The 22,733-nt window shown below is 34.7% G+C and overlaps 1 protein-coding gene across 24 annotated transcripts in view; it reads left to right on the top strand.

The window, feature by feature from the left end:
- IRAG1 (inositol 1,4,5-triphosphate receptor associated 1) overlaps positions 1-22,733 on the top strand; it is a 98,153-nt gene that overhangs the window by 60,997 nt on the left and 14,423 nt on the right. For 20 of the 24 annotated variants that reach the window (XM_035327846.1, XM_035327840.1, XM_035327828.1 and 17 more), the window contains 11 exons: positions 1,416-1,462; positions 2,248-2,365; positions 8,164-8,264; positions 10,437-10,507; positions 11,379-11,552; positions 12,569-12,646; positions 13,092-13,141; positions 13,558-13,599; positions 15,130-15,714; positions 17,885-17,963; positions 20,108-20,228. In XM_035327846.1, coding sequence (XP_035183737.1) covers positions 2,297-2,365; positions 8,164-8,264; positions 10,437-10,507; positions 11,379-11,552; positions 12,569-12,646; positions 13,092-13,141; positions 13,558-13,599; positions 15,130-15,714; positions 17,885-17,963; positions 20,108-20,228 — 1,370 coding nt within the window. In that variant the 5' untranslated portion in view covers positions 1,416-1,462; positions 2,248-2,296. Of the gene's footprint in view, positions 1-1,415; positions 1,463-2,232; positions 2,366-8,163; positions 8,265-10,436; positions 10,508-11,378; positions 11,553-12,568; positions 12,647-13,091; positions 13,142-13,557; positions 13,600-15,129; positions 15,715-17,884; positions 17,964-20,107; positions 20,229-22,733 lie in introns of all 24 variants that reach the window. The other 4 variants (XM_035327832.1, XM_035327837.1, XM_035327849.1 and 1 more) reach the window with 3 other exon arrangements.

Here is a 22,733-nt window from a genome sequence, read left to right as displayed (position 1 = left end):
TTGTTAGGATGAGTTCTTGCAAATACAATAGATTGGTTAGGATGCTAGCATATGGTTACAGAGATGAAGAGCAAGTCCATGTCATTTTTTCATTGCCGTGCCTCTGTCTGATCTTTGTGTGTTTTTAATAGTTGGTGACTATTGTTTGGTACAAAAATACTTAACTGCTGAAATAGAGGTTTAACACAACTGCTATCTGCTGGATCTCTGTGGGTTTATTACAATGTCATCTTAAATGTCTGTTTTCCATGATATTGGGGACTTTAAAAATGATTTTAACATGTTTATTAGGGAAAAAAAAATATTTTTATTCATGGAAAACTTGGATTTGTTTGCTTTTATATGGAGTTAAAGGTGGGTAAAATTGTGATACAAATTGAGCTTTCACTTATTGCAGTAGAACTAAAAATTAACCTGTAACAGGTTCTACAAAAGCTTGAAACTTGCTCTTACAGTGATTGGCATATCCCGTTCCAGGAAATAAATATACTGTTTGGAGATGGGGGGGGGGGGGGGGGAATAGTCATCTCTATATTGGTCTTCATAATGACATAATTTCTGTCGCATCTTTTCCACAGTCTTTACCAAGGGACTTCAATGGAATAATGTTAGTGGATTAGTTCTACATGAAATTTCAGATGAAGTGGTCTTTTATCTGATTCTTCTAGCAAAAGAGAAAATGAAGTTTCCAATAGAATGTGAAATAAATCTAGTAAATGCATAGGTCTTAGCTACTTCCGTAGTCTAACGTTTTCACACATTATGTAGGTTTTACAAGTCCTGTGAAAGTTGAGGTGAGGAACTTGTCACTGCTGAGGCTGCTTCGGTATTTCCTGTGACTTTTTTTTTCCTGTTGATTTAAAACAAATATATATGTGCACTCTGTGTGTGTGTTTATATGTATGTATAAATATATAGTATTTTGACAGCTTTATTTTTTTATGTTTTTATTTTTATTTTTTTATTATTTTAAATTTTTATTTTTTTAATTTTAATTCATTTTTAAAATAAAACAATAAATTCTTTAATAATTTTTCCTTCCCTTCCCTGAAATTGATAGGAAAACTGTAGAAAATTAATTTTAGGTTGTCAAATGCCTTGAACTTTAAATCATCTTGCCATCACCACACTTTCGCTCCATCCATCTTAATCTCTAATAGAATAAAAGGGTAAAGATGAAATTAGTAATTCATCAATTTGGGGAGAAGATGAGGTTTTAGATATTGAATCTCTGCTGGATGTGTATATTCATCTCCTTGACCTACTATTGAAGCTGTTACTACATTAGAGTTTCAATGTATAGCTCCATTCTATGCACAGCTGCAAATTAACTGTTAAAGGAATATAGTTTACTAGCGCAGTCGGTTACTATATACCCGATTGTCTCTGATAACGTCCTAATCTCTCACCTGTAGGCGCCACCAAGGAATCGATTATTTATGAGGACTGTTCCTTAACTGTCCGGTAGGTGTCAGAGTAAGTCTTGTAATACACTGCAGCTAAAAGGATTAATACCTCTGATTTCTCTACATCAGTCTATTTTACACGCTTTAATGCTTACAATATCCTTGTGAAGGCAGTAGCTAAGGCTGATACTAACAACAATAATTTTCACAGCCAGTAGACAGTGATTTCTTTTTCCCCTTTCAGGCATTACTGGTATTTTGCTTCAAAAGTGTACTGCACAGTGCTTACGCAGATGTACTCCAAGAATCAATTTTTAAAGTGTTTGAAAAGTTAACCTAGGCCTTTAAAGTGCTTCAGCACATGCTCAGATAAAGAGTGCCATCATCTGCATTGCCATTTTTATTCCTAGAGCTTTTCCTTTCTTTGAGATCTGAGATCATCCTATGTAGCACTAGGACTTTGTTGGTTATTAAAAGGCATATTAGAGATATCCAGGATGCTGTGTCCTTCTTGGAGGATCTTTAGAGAGGGTAGTTTAATCACAGTCACAGTAGAAAAATACTAATAATCTGTGAAATGGAGGGGAGGGGTAGGAATAACAATAAGCATGCATTTACTATATTATACTTGACCTTGAAAGCTTTAGTTAATAAAACTCAAGACAGTGCTTTTACTTTTAAACCTTGATACTGTTTGTTATCGTAAAGTGATCTCTGTGTTAGAGCATAGTTTTTTAAATGGATTTTACTTGTATTTTTGGCATCTAACACAGCCAGCGGATCACAAGGCCTCTCAGTGCTTATGCCTTCAGGCTAACTTGAAACAGTCTCATTCTCAGCAGTGTGTGGTTGTGTTAGTCCACGCTGTGGTTCAACGTTCACTGTCCACCATGCCAACCCTACCTGAAGACAATGATCAACCAAAGGTGGCACAACACAACAGTTCTCCACCTGCCAAGGTAAGAACTCTTACAAATGTATTTTTCTGATACTTGTTTTGGAAACCTGAGGCTGAAACTGTTAGTTTGTATACATTTAGGAATTTGTAAAATAAGATCTAGTGCCTTGCTGTATATCGGTGGGTTTTGATTAACTGATGAAGCTTTCATTTGCTCTCTCAGAATTTTGTAAGTATTTTATAGATTAAGGAATGGAAATTGAATTGATGTTATTCCAGAAAACTTTAATCTTTTAGAAAATAACTTAGATTTCTACTTCACAGTTGACTTGAAACATCTAGTGTTGCTTTTACAGGTGTGTGAGATGATAACCAATTTGCATGTGTGTGGAAGAAGGCAATCTGATTTTTTGTTTGTACTCAGTGCTATATTTGCCATAGTAGTAGCTGAACATATACTGAAACTATACCAAGTGCACGTGGCTGCTCCCTAGAGACATTCATCACTTTGCTAATCCAATATATTGTATACATAAGTTTTAATATGTTTTATTTGCAGATAAATTTAAAAGATCGTTAAGTGATGATGGTTTTGCCTTTTAAATAATTTATATCACTGATAAAAAGTAGCTTTATGTTCTAACAGTTTTTTTGTTGTTGTTTTTAATAAATTGTTAGCTTAGCTGAAGAATGACCAAGTCACAGGTTACCCAGATCATCCTGTTTGATGCAAACTGCTATAAAGGAGGAGAGGATTTACTATCTGGCACATCCTCAATTAAAAATGTATCACTTACTGGATTTGAGGACACTGTATTCTACACTTTAGGTGAAAACATCCGCTACTTCAGCATCATTGGAAAATATTGTCAGCAGTGAACTCTACATTGATTTGTCATGCATTCCATCCAAATTGCACAATGTGCTGAGTGTTAGTTTCCTGGCTTGAGATAAACACCGTAGATGGATGCAAGTTTATCAGACTTTTAGCTGAGAAGAAACTAATAAGTCAAGAAGGTGGTTTGTGTATTTTTTTTTCTTTGTTTTTAACTCTCCCATGTGAAGAGTATTTGAGAGTACCAAAGATTTGCTAGATAAAATACACTGGGGGCGGGGGGGGGGAGGGGTAGGAGTAGGAGAGAAAGCTAGCAGACATCAATGACTCTTCCTCATTTTGTTTCAGCAGATGTTCCCCACCTTCTTCTTGAATGCACAAATGAATGTGCATTCAAAGAACACTTCTGAAAAAAAGAAAACAAATGTTACATTGTACATAGTTTCTTGCCTATTTCGAGCACCTTTTTATTTGGTGGAAGAGCAGGGCTGTATTTCTGAAATTCATTTTGAGAAAACAAATCTGGTTTTCCATTTCAGTTTTTCTTACAGCAGCCTCTGTTCACCATTGTGACCAATTAAACATCTGGGTTGCTGAGGGAAGTAGACATGAAGCTCCCTTTAACACCAGTGTAAGACCAGTTAGCCTAATTCAAAGCACTTTAACCCCTTGTTAGGAATGTCATCTGAATTAAGAGTGTTTAGTTGAACTCTGTGTGCTGTCCAATTAAACATACTGGAAGTACTGAACATTTAAAAAGTGTTCCATAAAAAGTAATTTCTCCCAGCATAAATCAAAAAAAAACCTCATAGTTAGGTGTCATTTTTAGCCACTTCTCATTTTAACTTAATTAGATTTGTTTCACATTAAATTGATATGTTTTTTCTGATATCCTTAATAACTGATTTTAGGCTTTTAGCAAAGAAAATTAGATCCTTAAAAGTTAGGTTAAAAGATTTATAGTATCCTGTTTGTCCTACACTTTTAGGATTGGTTGTGAGATGCCCTCTTTATCTCTTTTCAAATGAGAAGTTTTGTCTTTTTCCAGCTTTCTCTAATTGTTTTATCCTGACCACTATTTTTCTGTCTATTCTGACTGCTGAGAAAAAGCATGTCTCAAGCTCATAATATTTTTGTTACACTCATTATGCCATCAGTCAAGAGTCTGCATTTATTCTTTTTTTCTTCCTGATTAAATTTATGTTCCACTTTCATTAAATCACTGCATGTTACTTGTTTTGTTCTGAAGATGTCCCATGCTAATTTAGTCTTTTCTTTTTTCTCTTTCAACTAAATATAGTTACTACAGAATTTTATTACCTTCCTTACAAAGCTCTCAACTCAGCACTTCACTTAAACATATAAAATCAATGTTATTTTAAAACCCTATCTTACTCAAAAAAACTGCTCTGAAATGCGTTATTTGTCTGAGGCCTAACATGTGGGTATCTGTTTTGAACCAAATTTATTCTGCAATTCAGCCAAGTCCTTTCATTATTTTCTGAGGATGGGGCCATGTAGCAGAGGATTTGGTTTTCAATGCTTTAAAGAATTCAGGTGGTATACAGGAAAGCTTTATCATCTGACTGTTCTGGCATGGTAGCCCTTGTAGCAGAGATGCATTTTTTCCATTACTGTTCAAATCCATCCAAATTTGGCTGGATTATAAAACTCTTTAAGCATGTTTTCTGTATGCTTAGAAAGGGCTTGGTAGAGCTTAACAGCCAGAATCTCTGCAGATCCCATCTACCCTGAGCATCTTTGAGCCTCTTCTACAGCATCTTCTAATATGGACAAAATTGCATTTGTTATCTTCCCAGCCCTGCACAAAAACCCTCCAATAGGACTAGATAGCACAAGATCGTCCTTGTAGAGTGTGTGAATGGATTCTCATGTGAACCATAGAGGTGGAGTCAATTTTACCTTCCATTTGTATGGGAGGAAGGCTTGGGACAAAAAGGGAGCCGAGACTGATAGCAAGTGGTCACTGGCACTAGGAGGTGAGGCAGCTATTGCAGATAGCTGAAGAACAGTTTTGTCTGGAAGCTGGCATGGAGAGGGCATTTATGGGCAGGCAATAGGAAGGTGATGGAAAATTTCTCTCATCCTTGTGCAGATGTACAATGTGCAAAAGTATAAGCTTCCAGTTAGAGCTCCTGTTCCAAGATCTGCATATATCAGCTTGAATGCTCCTTAGGGTATGATTTTTCTTTGTTTCCTTGAAGTCACCTGGCCTTGAGAAGAGGTTCATGTTCTAGCTCTTATTGCCACTCCATATAAAAAGATTTGGACAATAGGAAGTGTGAGTTTCCGTCTATGTAAAAGAAGGATTCCTATAATTGCTGATTGTGATTAGTGTTTTCTACCTGACCTTAACTAGCCTCGACTATGGTCTTTTTTTTTTTTTTTTTTTTTTTTTTTAATGAGTTGTTTTTAGAGTCTTAAAATGGAATTGAGTGATTTCAAGGCTGATGTTCTTATGTCCTGAAAAACTAGCGCTCTTTGGCAGTGATGAGATTAGTATAAACAATGTACGTGGCAATCAGCTGAATTTTTGTCATTGACAAAATACAAAATAAATTAAAAATTGTCATAGACAAAATACATGGATACTTTGTAGCATTTTCAAGAATTCTACTAAAAATTGGTTTCAAGTTATTATAATACAATATTAGTTGTGTGCTTGTATCGCATAATATATGATGCTTTTACATTTTTACATTCACAATGTTACAGGAATATTTTTCTTAAACTTAAATGTTCCTATTTTCTTGGCATGTTTCCTCTCCTGCTCTCCTTGTCCAGAAAAGTCGTATGACACTTATGACTGTAGAACCGTGTAGCTGTGTGGAATGTATTTATTTATTTGTTTTAGCTTTAAAAAACAAATAAGATTGAATTTACAACTAAACCAAGAACTCTAAATCTGATGTCCAGTTCAAAATTTATTTTATTTGCATTTGAGAAGAAAAGTTGTGCTATATGCTGCATTATTGTACTATTTTCAAAATTCTTCTAGAGTTCTTTGAATTAATCAGAATATATTAATTCAAGGAGGGTAAAATGTTTCACTTAAAGACATTGAAAGGTGTTCTATTGCATCTGATACTCAACAGCTACTTGAGTACTGATATTTTTCTGTATGCATATAATTTCACTTCAATTTATACTCTTGGCCACTTGTTTATTGTAACAAATATTATGACTACACTAATTTCTTCACCTGACGTTAGATGACTGAAACAAAATTATAAATTGATGGCCTTCATTTTGAAGAACTGAAATTTCTCTGCTCTAAAACTTAGACAATAAAAAGCTGTTATAACAACACTAATTTATGCATTTAAAGAATGAATTGTATAATAATTTAGCTTACCAAGTCAATCTTAATGAATATTACTAAAGTAACTAAACTTGCTCTGAATTTATTATATTTCTGTCAGCCTGTAGTAGGTAAGCATTCTTAGAAGGAGTAAGCACAATTGAGAGTAAATGTATTTCAGTAAAAGGAAAATGAGGTTTATAACAGAAGAATGTAAGTGGCTTTGTGCCATGGGTAGTAAACATGCTCTTTAAGCAAATTCAGAAATGTCATAGAATCACAAAATGGTTTGGTTTGGAAGGAACCTTTAAAGATAATCTAGTTCCCCCCACCCCCAACATCATGAACAGGGACACAAACTTCATCTAATCCAATGCCAATGGAAGTAAAAAATAATAAAGTCTTAGGGAGCTTTGGGATGTAGTTCCAAGAAAAATTTAGACTCAAATGATTAAATAAGGAAGCCAGTTACATTTTGAGAACTTAGAATTTTTTTATATTTTTTATTTTTGGATCTTACAATCTGATTGATGGCAGTTTCCTGCCACTTTGGGGAAGCTTTCGTTCCAACTGTAATTACTTGCACTGCTATGGTATGCTCTATACAGGATTTTACTTGAAATTAAACATCGCTACTTTCTAAAAGGTGCCTACACTCCCTCCCTGCCTATGACCCCTGCCCCTCCTCCCCAGAATAATTTTGCATTAATCCATTTTTTTTGATTTCTTGACCAACAGAAGAAACAGGATTGGTTTTGTAGAAGAAAACCTTTCAACAACACAGAGGTTGATTTCATTTGATTTGTGTGTATTTGTGAAAGAATCTGAATGTGGTGGTAGAAATCCACAGTTCTTTATTCCAATTTTTCCAAGTTCTTTATTCCAAAGATACATCTCCACATCTCCATTTGGGATATCTCACAGAAAACAGTTTCCTTCTCTTCAGCTCACTGGCATCATTGTGTTGGAAAGTGTGGAGTTAAGTCCTAAGGGCAAATTATCATATTTTTTAAGACAAGTGTACATTGATATTTGTTGCCAGTTTCTTTTGTCACTTAAAAAAATGCATTGTTTTTATTTAAATATTGCAATTATGTATTCTTAAAATATTTTTTTCCAATTAATGGAAGGGATAAACTAGTAGAAAACTGACAAGATGACCATATATATATATATATATATATATATATATATGTATATGTATATATATATATATTTTCTGGATAGCATGTGCAAACCTAATATGATACTTATTCAAGTTTTCATGCTACTCAACTAGTATTTCAAAGTTTGTGTACCTAAATTAGCCCTGTTATACATAGCTGTTTTTCACTCTTACATTCAGCTCTTAAGGTGTTAGCTCTTAAAGTGTTAGACCCATTCAGTAGAAGAATGGATTGTTGTGTGAAAAAATCAGTTTGTCTACCATTCTAAGGTTTTCCTAGTATTTGCATGCCTATTATGTTAAGCTTGTGTGCATTAAACCTTTGTAAAGATACCAGTCTAGGTCTCCATCACTTCTTTTCTGCAGTTTAACTAAAGGCCTCTAATTCACATATGCTTTATCAAATAAAATCCAATTCTCACTTAGTTCAGTCATTTTATCTTTAAGCTAAATTGAGAAACACATTATTTTTCACATCAATGTTCAGCGTTTTGAATTTCTGTTTAACTACACTTTTATTTCTCACAAATCATTCAGGACACTACTGTTGAAGGAACAACATGCAGTAGACCTTCAATTGTTCTTCCAGAGAATGCAGTTATGCCTGATGTAGAAATTGATAAAAATCTGGTTAACAGGTACTACATAATACATTACCGATCTATGTATAAATTGTACAGTAATTCCAGGGTCTGTGCAATATTAAAAGATTATTGATGTGTCTTTGTAATTAGATTATACTGTATTTCTACTTTGATTATTTTGGGGTACGGGTAAATAGGTTGATGGGAGTGCAATTGATACTGCAAGAGTAGCGTTTCATGTGTCACTAATCCTGCCAACCTAAATTGGTGTCCTTTAAAATTTACATGAACTTTCTAATCTTTCAGAATATTATAATTTGAAACTTAAACAAAAATGTGAATTTAAATTTTGTTTGTTTTTGACTAACAATCACAACTTTTGAAATGCATCTTTGTTAGCAAATAAAGTATTCTTTCTGTTGAAGCAAGGAGAGCTTTGTAGACTGATACAAAGTTATTAAAGTTACCCCTTTTTTTTTTCCTTTTCTTTTTTCTTTTTAAAATCTTACTGTTTTTTCAAATAGTGAAATTTTTCATGGTATGTTCAGCCATCAGTGTTGACTCTTGCAAGTGGGCATATCTTATGTAGAAAATCTCTTTCATCTGTTCCTTTCCTGAATTAAAGAACTAGCTATATGACCATCTTTTGGCAGTATCCATAGTGTCATGCTGAAAAATACACATTGCAGCAATTATATTTGCTATCTGCTGGAATTACTTTCTCCACTGTAAGGAAAATGTAGCAACAAACTGTTGTTTGATTGTTCTTACAAACAATCTGCACCATCTTTAAATTACTCAATGTTTTTAATGAAAGAATGTGTGGTTTTGGCAAAAAAATGCACTTGCAATGTATGAGAGTTTGTAAGGCTCAGTTGTAAGTTCAGAATTTCCAAGGAGGTTTGTGATAATAAAAATAATTTGCAGGTTTGAACAATAATTTTGGCAGGTATTTAATTTAAATTCTATGTTTAGCATCTTATAGTCTTATCAGCTGTTGAAAATACTTTTCAACAACTTTTTAATTCTAGTATATTAAATATATCTTTGAGAGTGCATATACCTTCCAGACTTGTGCATGTTATCTTTATATTGAATTAAATAAGATATTAATGACAATTTAAACTGATGCTGGTGAAGCTACTGTTATTGCGTATAGTATACCTTACAAAAATTGTAGGTAGCTTGTTGTTGCTGGAGAACTTTGGATTTGTTTTGTTTTGTTTTCCACACAGGACAATATTATTAGATATTAGAACATATTCTAACGCTAGCCAGCATCTTTAAAGTTCTCTTCTCATTGTGTAATAAAAAACAGATGCAACAAGTTCAGGTTCCTTTTTCAGCTCTCTTCTTTCTATTCCTGTCTTACATCTGTTCAGTCCTCCTTGCTGTTTCAGTGAAAGAACCTGGAAACTGAGATGGGACTGCTTTCCTGGTCTAGTGAGATAAAATAACAGTTGAAAATTGAAGTAGATATTTTTTCTAAGATAAACAGTTGGAAGAACAAAGTATAACACCTAAACACAGTGAGTTTTGAAGCAGATGTTTGGGGCCATTCAGGTAGGCTAGGCAAGAATAGCACCTTGAAGTTAAGCATATATGAAAGTAAGTTGCTGAATTGAAATAATAATCCTGTTTGAAGCTGAAAACTTCAATTTTCAGATGAATTAAGGTTATTTTTAATCTTCTGATAAAACATACTTCTTGACCTGGAAATTGAATTTACTGATCTGACATTAGACTTGAATTATGGGAAAAAATAATCATAAAGTATCAATCAAAATCAGTACTATAATTTGCTTGTATCCTTAAAATGTACCGCTCTGAACATCAAGATTGTTTAAGAGTTAGAATTATAATGCAGCCCTATAAAAGCGGCATTACTTGCTGGATCAGCACTTAATTTTCTGATGTCATTTAAGATATTTACCTGCTATGTCAGTGTGACAGCCTAAGAAATTATGTTAATCATAAAGCTTAGTATAGGAAACACTATCAACTTACAAAGACTAAAAATTACTTTTTGTAACATACCTATTTAGGTGAGTTTCATATCATGATAGGAATAACTACTTGCTGAAAGTTCACAGTATCTGAGGTTATCAGTAAATGTCAAGTAATTTCTGTAATATTCCTTGTTCTGTAGCCTTCCTTTTTTATTTTTATTTATTTATTTTTGGTGGCATCCTCCCGTAATTTTTTTCATTTATTTTTTCTTTCTAGACCTCGTAGTCCTCATAGAAGACATTCTAACCGTGCCACTAGGAATTCAACAAGTTCATTGACTTCTGTTGGTAAGAAGTGATTATTCATTCAAGCTAGGATGTTTTCTCTGAAAATGTGACATGCAATGAAGATGTAAACAGAATCACAGAATCATCTAGATTGGAAGAGACCTCCAAGATCACCAAGTCCAACCTCTGACCTAACACTAACAAGTCCTCCACTAAACCATATCACTAAGCTCTACATCTAAATGTCTTTTAAAGACCTCCAGGGATGGTGACTCAACCACTTCCCTGGGCAGCCTATTCCAGTGACTAACAACCCTTTCAGTAAGGAAGTTCTTCCTAATATCCAACCTAAACCTCCCCTGGCGCAACTTTAGCCCATTCCCCCTTGTCCTGTCACCAGGCATGTGGGAGAATAGACCAACCCCCACCTCGCTACAGCCTCCTTTAAGGTACCTGTAGAGTGCAATAAGGTCACCCCTGAGCCTCCTCTTCTCCAGGCTTAACAGTCCCAGCTCCCTCAGCTGCTCCTCATAAGACTTGTTCTCCAGGCCCCTCACCAGCTTCATTGCCCTTCTCTGGACTCACTGGAGCACCTCGATGTCCTACGTATAGTCTGATTGTCTTGACTAAAGCTTTCTTTCATGTACATGCACATCTGTAATGCATATATAGTGAGTGCATGCACAGGGAATACTGATAAAATTTTAGATAGTGATCATGAGTTTATGAGCATCTTTGACTTAATCTCAGTGGTTTTGATGACTTGCTCTAAAATTGCAAATTTAACAGCATTATAAAATGAGCAGTCAGAAATTTCAATTAATGCAAGCTCAAGGTTCAACTTACAGATGTTTTGTGCTGGTTACTCTGAAGTGCAGCAACCTATCTGGATATATGAAATACAGCTATAATTCTGATGTTTTCAACCCAGACAACAGTGGTCACGTGATTGATTTGGTAAATGATCAGCTGCCAGATGTCAAAATATCAGAGGAAGACAAAAAGAAGAACCTTGAATTACTAGAAGAAGCAAAGAAAGTGAGTGAGAGGTTTCTAATGCGCAGAGGCAGAAAATCAAGAAGTAGCATCCCTGAATCACCCACAGGTACGTGCAGATTCTGAAGATAAGATTTCACATTGTACTTCAAAGATCTGCAAAGGTATATAAAATATCTACTGTAACGCATACATTGATACTGTAGGCCTACTCTTTGTTAATTTGAAGGTTAGAATCCCTCTGTCTCCCTTCACAATTCAGTATGAAGCAGAAATGACCAATCTATATTCAGATGTAACAGTAGAAGACAATTTTTTTCGGTGTCTAAATGACACACTGCAGACACTGTAACAGGAAAGCAGGAGGTATTTCAATTGGAATCTTAAAAAAGTCACAAATTTTCTTGTCGAGATTTACTGCCTAGAAATCCTATTGTACATAAAATTAAACCTTAATGACAAGATATTAATATTGTGGCAAAACATACCACCCAGACATAATTACACAGACTTTTATTCTAAATATAGTTGTAAACTAAGCTAACTGGACCAGATCTTCCTTTAAAAATGATAGAATAAAATGTTTTGTTCTAGAATGTCATTTTAAATTATTTTTCCCTCATAGGAAGTGTTTGAAAGGTAGGACAAAAATGTCATTTTTATTCTGAAATAGGACTTTCATTTAGCTTTGAAATACCATTTCAAAACAGAATTCTGTCTTAAAATCAGCTTGACATTTTCTGCAGGGAAAATAAAAGTTTAAATCTTTTTAAATTCAATTTCTTTTTTTTTTTTTTTTTTTTTTTTCTAAATTCCTTGAGTTCTTCTCTTGTGCCCACACCTCTGCGATGCTTACAATCTCATAAAACTGAGGGGAATTATAATTTTGGGTATCAACAAAGTTTATTAGTTTGTGCTAAGTATATGAGATAAAACCTACTCTAAGTTCATAATTGGCAAAATCAATTTGGCAATTAAAGTGACTCTTCATACTTGGGACAAACACATGACTGTTTGAGTACTATGAGATTAATATTTTAATCTTGCATGAATTTAAAATAAACAGAAATCACAAGCCTAGAGAATAAAATTCCTTTTTTATTTCTGTCTCATGTTTTAATGAAGCAGTTTCCCCTACACTTAGTCCGAAAGTTTCACCAGTAGCATCTCGGAGCAACTCTCTCACTCTTCCTGTTCCATCAGGTAAAATGATCTATGCAGATTAAAACCTTAAATTATTAAAAATAAAAAATAAAATAAATAAAATAAAAAAGTCTTAGTATCTCAGGAGAAGAATTCAAGCATCTCCTGAATATGACAAAGCTCTTTAATACCTATGATATATAAGTAAATCTTGATATATGATGATGTATAAGTAAATATTTACTTATGTGTTCTTGTTATATTTTGCTCCTGTGGCGCTGCTTGGCTACAGGTTCCTTTTTATTCTTTCCAATAATAGATGCTTGAGAAGTTCTAGTGTTCTTTCACTTTTTGTGTTTCAGATTTAATTTTTCCCTTCTAAATAATATTTTATGCATTTAAGTTTTCATCTTAAATGTGTGTGTGTATGTGTTTGCTAATGTTGTGGTATTAAAACTTTTGAGAAAACCATCAGGATACACCTTAATCACACATGTCTTCCTAGGATCTGATGCATGCAAAACCACTAGCGTCGAGTCAGCATCACCAGGGCTGGTAAGAAAGAGCTGAATGTTCTGCACAGTAACCTCATTATTAAAGTACTATATTACATTACACTGTTCTGTTAATCCCTGAGGAAAATGGGAAGTTTTTAATACTATTTTCAATACTAAAATACGATTATTAGCATGTTTTCCTGCAAATTGAGAAACTAATAAATGTTAATTCTGAAGACCAAAATCCATGACGTAATGACTACGGAAGGATCACAGAGAACTATGAAGTATAGAAAATGAAAACATATATATAATCTTAATCTATGGGAAAACCCAATCCCTAAAATTACTTCATAAATAAATATAACGATGTAAAAAAATAAAGTTAATCTAGTAATAGTTGTATATAACGCAGCATAGATGTCAAAGAAAATTTTGTAAGAAATACACATCTTTCTTCCCTTTTTTTGCTAGAGTAACAGAACTGTGAAAGAAGATGAGAGGCAAACTGCAGAGGTAAGTGTTTGATATGGTGTTGTACAAAATCTGTTGTTTTTTCTAAGCACACGTGACTTATTTGTGTGGCTGAAAAGGCTAAAAACTTTACTAAGGGAACAGAAAAGCAATACTGAACTAAGAAAAAAAACAACACTGAGCTAAGAAATTGCAAAGCACCTGACAATATAGTGGTGAAAAATGGGCTACAGCTATCCTGTGTGTCCTATTATGAACACATTTTCATTCCTGCTTTATCTTAATTAAGATAAATATGCTAAGTATCTTCAGAATTCAAGTAAAAAACCCTACTGTAGCCATTTCAATGTACACTGGTAATTTAGCAGAAGAGGTTACTGTACTTAATGTTCTGTACCACTGATAGGATAGTACAAATCTACACATCTACTGGGGAAGCATCTTAGGTGAATGCTTCCTAACTTGGTTTAGGTAAGATCAGATGGCCTGATGGCCCTTTAAAGAGATTTTCTTTAGTGGATTAGCCAATGATTTGTGTGTATGTGTGTGTGTGTGTGTGTGTATATATATATTTCAGCAGAACTTTGAAGCAGTAACTACAAAGGGAAGGAGTAGCAATATAATTAGAGCAGAGCTCTCAAGTTATGTTTGTTTGCTTCCTTAAATGACTCATACAAGTTCCCTTAGACAAAAGTTTAGATTCTGTACCAGAGTACCCAAGAAAAAGGCACAGAGTGTTTTGCCAGCTCTCTTCTGGAGACTGCAAACAATTGTAACCTATGGTAATGCACACAGAGAAAGATTTTGAACAGCTTGCATGCATATATTCTATACATCTGTCTCTGCATCTTGCTGTATCACAGTGAAGGCAGAATGAGTAACATGTCTCTACCTTCCTTCCTCAGTCCTGAAAGCTGTAACCTAGAGCCTGATTTCACTGATACGACTTGTGGCTTGTTAAAGCTGCATGACAATGAGGTCCTGTGCACTCAATAGAACAGTACAAATTATTAATCCCAGGGAACAATATAATAGAAGAAAGTATGGATTGGTGAATGAAGTACATATTAATGAGACTTTTTAGTAGTACTAAATTAGATGAAAGTAAAACCCCAGCATGGAGGGAACTAGAACATGGAAACATGAGAAACATGGAGAGAAATTAGTATGTTTTAACTTTGTGTACAAAACCATAATTTTTTTCCTTGGGGGGTGAGGAACTAACAGGAAAAAAAAAAAAAAAAGTCAAATCAAAAAATGGAAAGTAACAGTGCTGTAAGACATAGGGCTCAAGGTGTATACTTGGGCAAACCTTACATTATGATGGTGAGAATCCTAGCACTATGAGTACTTCTGGAATGGGAGGATGTTATCTCAAAGGTTCAGAGAAGAGAATTCCAATTCAGTGTTCTTTCAAGTGCCCTTCAAAAATTATTTCCATTGTCAAAAGCATATGTTTAAAGGAAAACATAAATGAAAATGACTCTATATGGGGAAAATCCATCATCAGAGCAGGGGAAGAGAGAAATCCACTCTTGTTTCTCTGTTTTATATGTGTCTCTCTACTTTTAGAATGCTGCTAAAGGATTAACGGATCGCAGGCCAAATGATCAAAGGAAGATTTCTCAGGGAAGGTTGGTTCCACGTTCTGCTGGTTTTGAAAACTCCAAAGAAAAACTGTCAGAACAAAAAGAAAACTTTGATCCGCGTAAGCATATAGATACTTTGCCCAAATGCTCCCCTTCAGGCAATGATGGTGGCAGAATATCTCTTAACACTTGCATGAATATTTGTGAAAATGAACTTGCAAAATCATTCCTCAAGAAAGCAAAAGAAAATGATGCTCCTTTAAGAACCTATTTACCAGGAATAGGAAATACAGACCCAAAACTAAAAATTCCTGCTCCAGAAATGAGGGACCATAAAGTTTCTTGTAAACCAGAATTTAAACTAAGTGGGCTGCGTCCTCCTCTACTACGAGCTGTATCGTGGGATAGCTTGGAGCCTGGGCAAAAAGATAAAACACCTTTAAAACCACCATCTGAGGAAGAGAAAAGTTTTGGTGGTAATAAATCCAGCAATCAATTTAAAGCATTCAAAGACCTCCAAATCCAAGTTCAGCCTGTTCGAATGCAGAAATTGACAAAGCTCAGAGAGGTGAGTCCTAGTTATCAGTTGTATCTGTTTTTAAAGTTATTTTTGTGTCTTACTCAACTTTCAACTTGCTTAGCATTATTTTTATTGTTGCAAGAAATCTATGCTAATATAATGGCAAAAATTTCAGCAAAATAAATACAATATTGTATAATTTTTCCTTTCCAACTTCAGTAAATTGTAACCTGTAACTAAATACCATGGAATTACTATTTCCTAGTTCTTGTCAAATACTCTTCAACTGCACTGTCGTCTCCTCTTTATGCATATGCCCTTGCACATAGGGGGTTTGGCTTCAGGAAAAACAAATCGTAGTACTGGTGTCGAGGAAACACTAATTGCTTTCATTGTGACAGAAAGGTGAGTATAAAACACAATAATTCATTTTTGCACAGTTTACATGAACTATAAACAGGAAGCAGTTGATTAACAGCCATGTCGTTTGTAAAATATACTTTGGAGTAAAATGATCTATTTCGGTTTCTAAAGAGTTTTTTAGATCTGAAGAATCTTTCCTTCCTGAGGATGTAACAATATTCTCTTTGAAAGGGTCACTTACGCTATTTCACTTCCTTTACTTCCCTGCTTTTTCTGTTTCTTCAGAATTTTCTTCAGAACCAGAGAGACAAAATACTAACTGGCTGATTTCTGTGTGAAAGGATCGAGACCTATGTATAAACAGAAAGCTTTATTTTGAAGTTGAGATAGTTGTTATACTTTTATATAAGGGCTTACAAGACCTTGTGTCTTGTACTATTTGTAAGTTTTCTTTGGATTTAATTTTTTTTTTTTTCAGTTGAGTGGTTTTGTGTCCTGTTTACCTCTTGGTATTGTCCCTTCTAAGGGTAGTTGTCCTGTCATTCAAGATTACAGGCCTTTGCAATATTGTCACATTTACAAGATCTCAGAGAACAGGAAGTGTTTTTAGCATGCATTTTTGCTTATTGAACTTTCTCTGAAAATGTGCCCAGAGTTTTTGAACTGAGTGCCCCTGAGAGCAGATAAGCAGGCTTAAAGTTTTGAGTTCTAACATGGTGCAAATCTGTCAGCCTCTTGAAGGACAGACAATATTGGACTCTGAAATCTGTAAATTAATCTGTTGCTAAATAATTGTCTTAAATGATTGTCAAAAAGAACGTTGTATGAAATAATTAAGCCCTAAGAATTAACTACTATATAAAAAAAAGTAGAAATAGCATGGAATGATGCAGCAACTAATGTGTATAGGACCTTTAAAAGGGGGAGAAATAGTAGTTCCTTCCCTTAACATCATAATAAGAATATTATTTTCAACCTCCACTAGTTAATACTTTAAGACAAATACAAGGCTGACAGATCTGAGGACCTCAAATTCTGCACTTGGGTTACTTCCTTTACACTGTAGTGCTTGGAAATGACAGCTTGGTTATTCATCTTTTCTTGTTTATATAACACACATTCTTACTACATATGTACCGGAACTGTTCATATAGAGGCACCTGAGCCATATGATTGAGTGTTTTCGTAGATGTTAAATGGCTATAAAGAGAATCAGAAAATTAATGCAATGTGGCATGTAATTCTAGTTATGCAGGATTTGAGCTCTGACTAGTTGGAGTAGTTTACTTATAAACAAAAGCAGGTGTTTATAAATTTAAAATATGTTTGAGAATATGAAATTAGGAAATGAGGAGATGATAGAAGGAGAAAAGATAATGATGTGTAATCCTGAAGACTGTATTCTTCCCTACCTGTAGGGAATAGTGGTACAGAAACAGTGAAGTATTAACTTGCATCTACTAGCATACCCAGCTTTGGTGTGAGTAAATCCTACTAAGTAAGTCCATAAGGTGGCAAAATCTTTGATATCTGATTTTCTTTACTTTCTCCTTTCTGGAATGCTAGCTTGCTACTGTGTTTTTTTAACATTTTTTACCAAAACTCCCTTTTTGTACTTGAGTAAGGGGCCCATGTTGCAAATCTCTCTTCACATGACCAGGATTTTTGCTAAGTAATGCATGTATGAAATTTGAAATATGTGATAGTGATATTTTAATAACTATAACTTCATGTAAATATCTCCATTATGTTTATTAACTAAAATGAATTTTATATTTAGTGTTCATTTGTCAGGTATATTTATACTGAGTTTTCTAGCTAAGTTACTTGTAAATGTTACTGTTTTTCTTAACAGGAGCATATTTTGCTGAGAAATCAAAATTTAGTTGGACTTAAACTTCCTGAACTTAGTGAAGCAGCTGAACAGGAAAAAGGTGCAGTACCACTAAAGTGTGAAGGAGTGTGTCTTTGTTACACAGTGATTTTTTTAAAAAATATAATTAACTGATACAGAAAATAAAACATTTCTTATTTTTTCAATTACAATACTAGATGTACTGAAGCAGTCTTGGAGGAGGGTAGTAAATGGTGATTGAGAGACCAGTAAAACTAGTGATGTTTTTTGATTTGGCTGTTGATTAGGCTTGGGAAAAAGAGGAATGCATCTTCTGATCCAACAGCCAATAGCATGCCCTTTGCCCTGTACAGTTCATGCATGGGGAGCAGGAATGGAAGGATGCACTTTGAGAGGTGTGATGGTTTGTATGCTCTGGGACTGTTTCACAAGACCTCAAAGCTTCTGTTACGCAGGGAGATGGCTGAGATATTACACTTCACGTTACCTCTGAAAACAGTCCAATCTTCCGTTTGAGTGAGACAAGATGAAAACACGCTTCTTGTCCTCTACCTGTGTTTAGAGTTTGTATCTTTGGATTTTCATATGTTGTAGTATTATTCCTGTCCCTCTGCTAGTACATTTCCCAGAAATTATTTAGTGGTATGTTGTAGTATTATTCCTGTCCCTCTGCTAGTACATTTCCCAGAAATTATTTAGTGGGCCTTGTTTGAAATTGTAAAATAGTTGCCATTTTACTGGTCTGTTAAATAATTTGGGCAAATCTGAACCTTCTGAGAGGAAAACATTATGAAAAACCAAGCATTATTTTATTCAGCTTTTCAACCAAGAACTCTTGAGTATCATGAACATTTTGAAGTCTACTACTCATACAAATGATAGTCAGCACATTAAAGGTCAAACCCTTGTCCTCAATGGGGAAGGCAAGTGAGGGGTCAAATCCTTAGCTTGTTTGTTAGGGAGACTTACTTCCTTGCATTGTCATAAAAGCCACCTTTTCTTTGTAAGTGGAGTTGTAAATTTGCTTGAACAATAGCAAGTAGTCAGCTATTTCATTATTACTATTATGAATCAAATATACCGGCTCCATCATGTTTTGTTATTAATGCCAAGTTATTGTGATCATCTTAGTAAACACAATTGTGCATCTACAGAAGTCTAGATAAGTGAGCTATGTTAGGCTGGGGACCTTGTGGTGTTAGCCTGTGTCCCTATGAGGACATACAAAATGGTTCAAAAATAATTAGACTTTTAAATATTGAAGAAATACACAGAACTTAAACGTAGCTGGAAGTAGGAAGAACCTACTGTTCTTTTCTGCTTTTCATGATAATATTCTCCACATTCAAAAAATCTGAGATTTTTCACACAGTTATGAACATCTAAGAATCTGTTATGCTAAATGAACAGGGCACCTAAGCAAAGGTATCTTCCCAGGTCTCTGATCAAACTGGGGTCCTGACTTTCCTACAGGAGAGTCCTTCATTAAATTATGGCAAAAGGAGAGGGTAAGGTAAATATTATATATGAAATTAAATAAAATGAAAATAAAAGTTAAGTAAAATGAATTTTTAAAAAAGATAATTTGAGATATATCTTGGTCCTTATGAAAGTAACACAAGTAGGGAACACAATTGCTACCTTTTTGTCCTGTTTCAAAGAAAATGCAGTATGAACAAGTACGTGCTGTAGATTCATCGTAAGTGGTGCATAAAATCTGTAGTATAGTGTATTTTACTAGAAATATTATTGGCAGGTGACACTGTAAGCCTTTTAAAATGATAGTACTCTATGAAATTTAAGCTAAAATTTTCAGAAATGATTTAACTGTACTGCTATAACACATGCAAAAAAACTAGGTTTGATGTTCCACTAATGAATTTGGATGCAGTCTGAATTGTAGAAAAAAATGCAATAGTTATTTTTCAATGCGTTAGAGACTGTCAGAGCACAAATTACTTCATGCCATCTAGATAAAGAATGATAAGTTTAATGGTTACTCCTGTTGCCTCTGTTCAAAGGAAGACAGGAGGAGTGAGTGATGCATCCTCATATGGAATAAAGGAAGTAACATTATGCACTTTTTTTCCCAGCAGAGGTGGGATGAAATCCTCATTGGCTTTTAAAAGGCTATGCTTAGGTTAGGTCCTACTAGACTGTGAGATGATGACTTCATTTTTAATACATACCTTCTCAAAGATTTTTATCTGCAAATATCTTTAGGCCCTTCACCTCTCCCCTCTCCCACTGAAGAGGAAGAGACAAAGAATAGCTCTGATGTCATGCCCAGCATTCCTGATGTATTGCTGCGAAAACTACGTGTGCACAAATCTCTTCCAGGAAGGTAAAAGCTCTTTAGAAGTAGCAAGACATGATTTGGGAAAGGCATACTAATGGTTTTCAGTTAAATCCCTTTATTAAGTTCCATTCAGGGAGGATCCATATATGTAGAGAATACACCAATTTTCAGTAGCTGACAAACTTAAAAATTAGTTTCTAAGTTCTACTTACAAAGTCTGAAACTTGACTTGGATACTACAAATAAATTTTTATACAGATTTGTCACCAGTCTGTCCAATCCTGGTTTCCAGGATTGCTGTTACAGATACAAAATCACGCTGAAAGGGTTAGTATCTCTTGAGGCCAGATAATGTTTTCATATGGTAGAATTTGGACATGAGAGTATTCAACAGTTTTTCTGCAAGTGATGATTTTTGAGTGAGATTAAGTTTTTCATTTTGCCTGCGTAGTTGAAGAATTCACTTGCAAATTCCCTGACATTGAGATGTAAAGCAATCTGCTCATAACTGCCTACTTGTGAATCTGTCATGGCTCAAGGGTTTCTTTCCCTCTTAATCTTTGAGAGGAGAGGTCTGCTGGGGCCTAACAGGACCCACCTGTTTCAACGAGGAAAACATTTCATGACCTGTAACATCGTGAAACTGATTGAGAGGATCAATGTGGGAGGGAGATAGCATTAGGAACACTGAGGTTAAACCAAGGGATGGTACTTCACTTTCTGATGGTGGCAAGGCTAATGTGAGCATTTGTGCTGCTCCACGGAGCGCTGCAAGTTCAGGAGCACATCTGAAATTTTTGTATACCGCCGCACGCAATATGAGGAACAAGTGGGATGAACTGGAGGCTTTGGACCTTTCCCAGAGCTATGATATCATTGGTATTAGTGAGACTTTATGCTTTAACTTTTGGTTAGCTCTGAAGTGGTACTTAGTGATCTTTGAAGGTTCCTTCCAGCTGAACTGTTTTTTCTTTATGTAATCTGAAATAGTTTACACATCCGTGTGTAAACTACATGTGGACAGTGTAGAACCATGTAAGAGATCACTTGAAACTAGAATTATTGCTGCATAATGCAGTGTAAATAAAACAAGGGAATCCTCTGGTCCATACCTCTTCTGAGGTGGAGTTAGAATAGACAATACCTGCGATGTGTTTGTCCAAACTTCTAGAAATACAAATCTCTGATTTGAGTTTGCTACCATCCAAGTTTAACATTTTATTGACAGAATTTAAGTGGAATTTTCCTTTTTTGGGGAGAGGTTTGTTTAAAATTATTAACATTATTTAAAAAAGGACATAATTTGAAAATAGTATTTTGCCCTAGCCCATAGGGAGTAACATAGGGATGAAAACTCAAGTAAAACATTTATCAGCACGTGCCTTGCGTATTTTGCACTACTTTAGAAGCTGAGCATATTTTCTTTTGTCTTATATTATATTAGAATAAAGTTCAGGTTCTCCCAAATGTGTGCATAAGCCTTGTCTTTGAGAGAAATAGAACCGTAACAAAGAAAAAAGGCATATTAGACATCAAAACAATACTCTTGAACTTCTTTCTAGAAGGACTACTCCTTCTAGTAGACTAACAATAAGTGATATGACTCCTCCTGCTTTAGGCACAAATCCAATACACGGGGCATATTGGCCTCCCATCTTCTAGTCACTACTTTAAGTATCAATATATTTTATCCACCAAGAAAAATTGACTGCTTATTGATGCCATATGTATTGACTTCTGCGTTAGGGTTTAATGTTGCAGCCAATATGACAACTAATATCTGGAACTATTGTACATTGAACTACTATTGTACACTGCACTATGTACAGTGCATGATAGATATGTCAATCTCAACTTCTGTCACTGGCATCCACTAGGATTTGTGTATACAACTCCTTTCATTCCTTGCAGATGTTTTTTCTTCACTTGCAGAAAGCAGAATAGCTCTCTGCAGAATGGAAAGAACTGCAGGGTATAAGAACCTGTAAATTCAAACACATGGGATGACTGCCTTAAAGTGAGATCTTGCAACGTACTGTTCTCTATCTCATTTATTTTATGGTCTACTATGAAAGCACTTTTTGGTAACTTTCTCTAATTTTTGTACATTTAGTAATCATTCTCGGGATAGAAAAATGATAAAACTCAGGCACCTGTTTTCTCAATGTCATTCATTGTCAGCTAACAATAATTAGCTAAGTTAGCAAACTTCTAACGAACCAGCTAAAGCAACTTGGTGCTGTATACAGGGAGCTGGCTTTTGAATTCTACCCATCTGTGATTTTGTGTGATCATCATCATGAGGCTTCAACTGTTAAAAGAAGGAAAATAGGTGAAGTTAATAGCCCCAGGTCTAGTGTATTAGATCACCTGCAACTCCAAAAGTGTAATTTCTGTCTTGCACTTGTACTTGGAATTTGTCACAACATAGTGCAGATATACAGAAATGTTTGCACTTGCCAGAAACTTTGGTATATTTCTACCAATACTTAAGTGATACTGTGCTGTTGATTTAAAAAAAAAAAAAAAAAAAAAAAAAAAAAAAAAAAA

The sequence above is a fragment of the Oxyura jamaicensis genome, chromosome 5 (genome assembly GCF_011077185.1).
Source record: "Oxyura jamaicensis isolate SHBP4307 breed ruddy duck chromosome 5, BPBGC_Ojam_1.0, whole genome shotgun sequence".
NCBI classification, from domain to species: domain Eukaryota; kingdom Metazoa; phylum Chordata; class Aves; order Anseriformes; family Anatidae; genus Oxyura; species Oxyura jamaicensis.
This window is presented reverse-complemented; position numbering and strand designations above follow the sequence as displayed.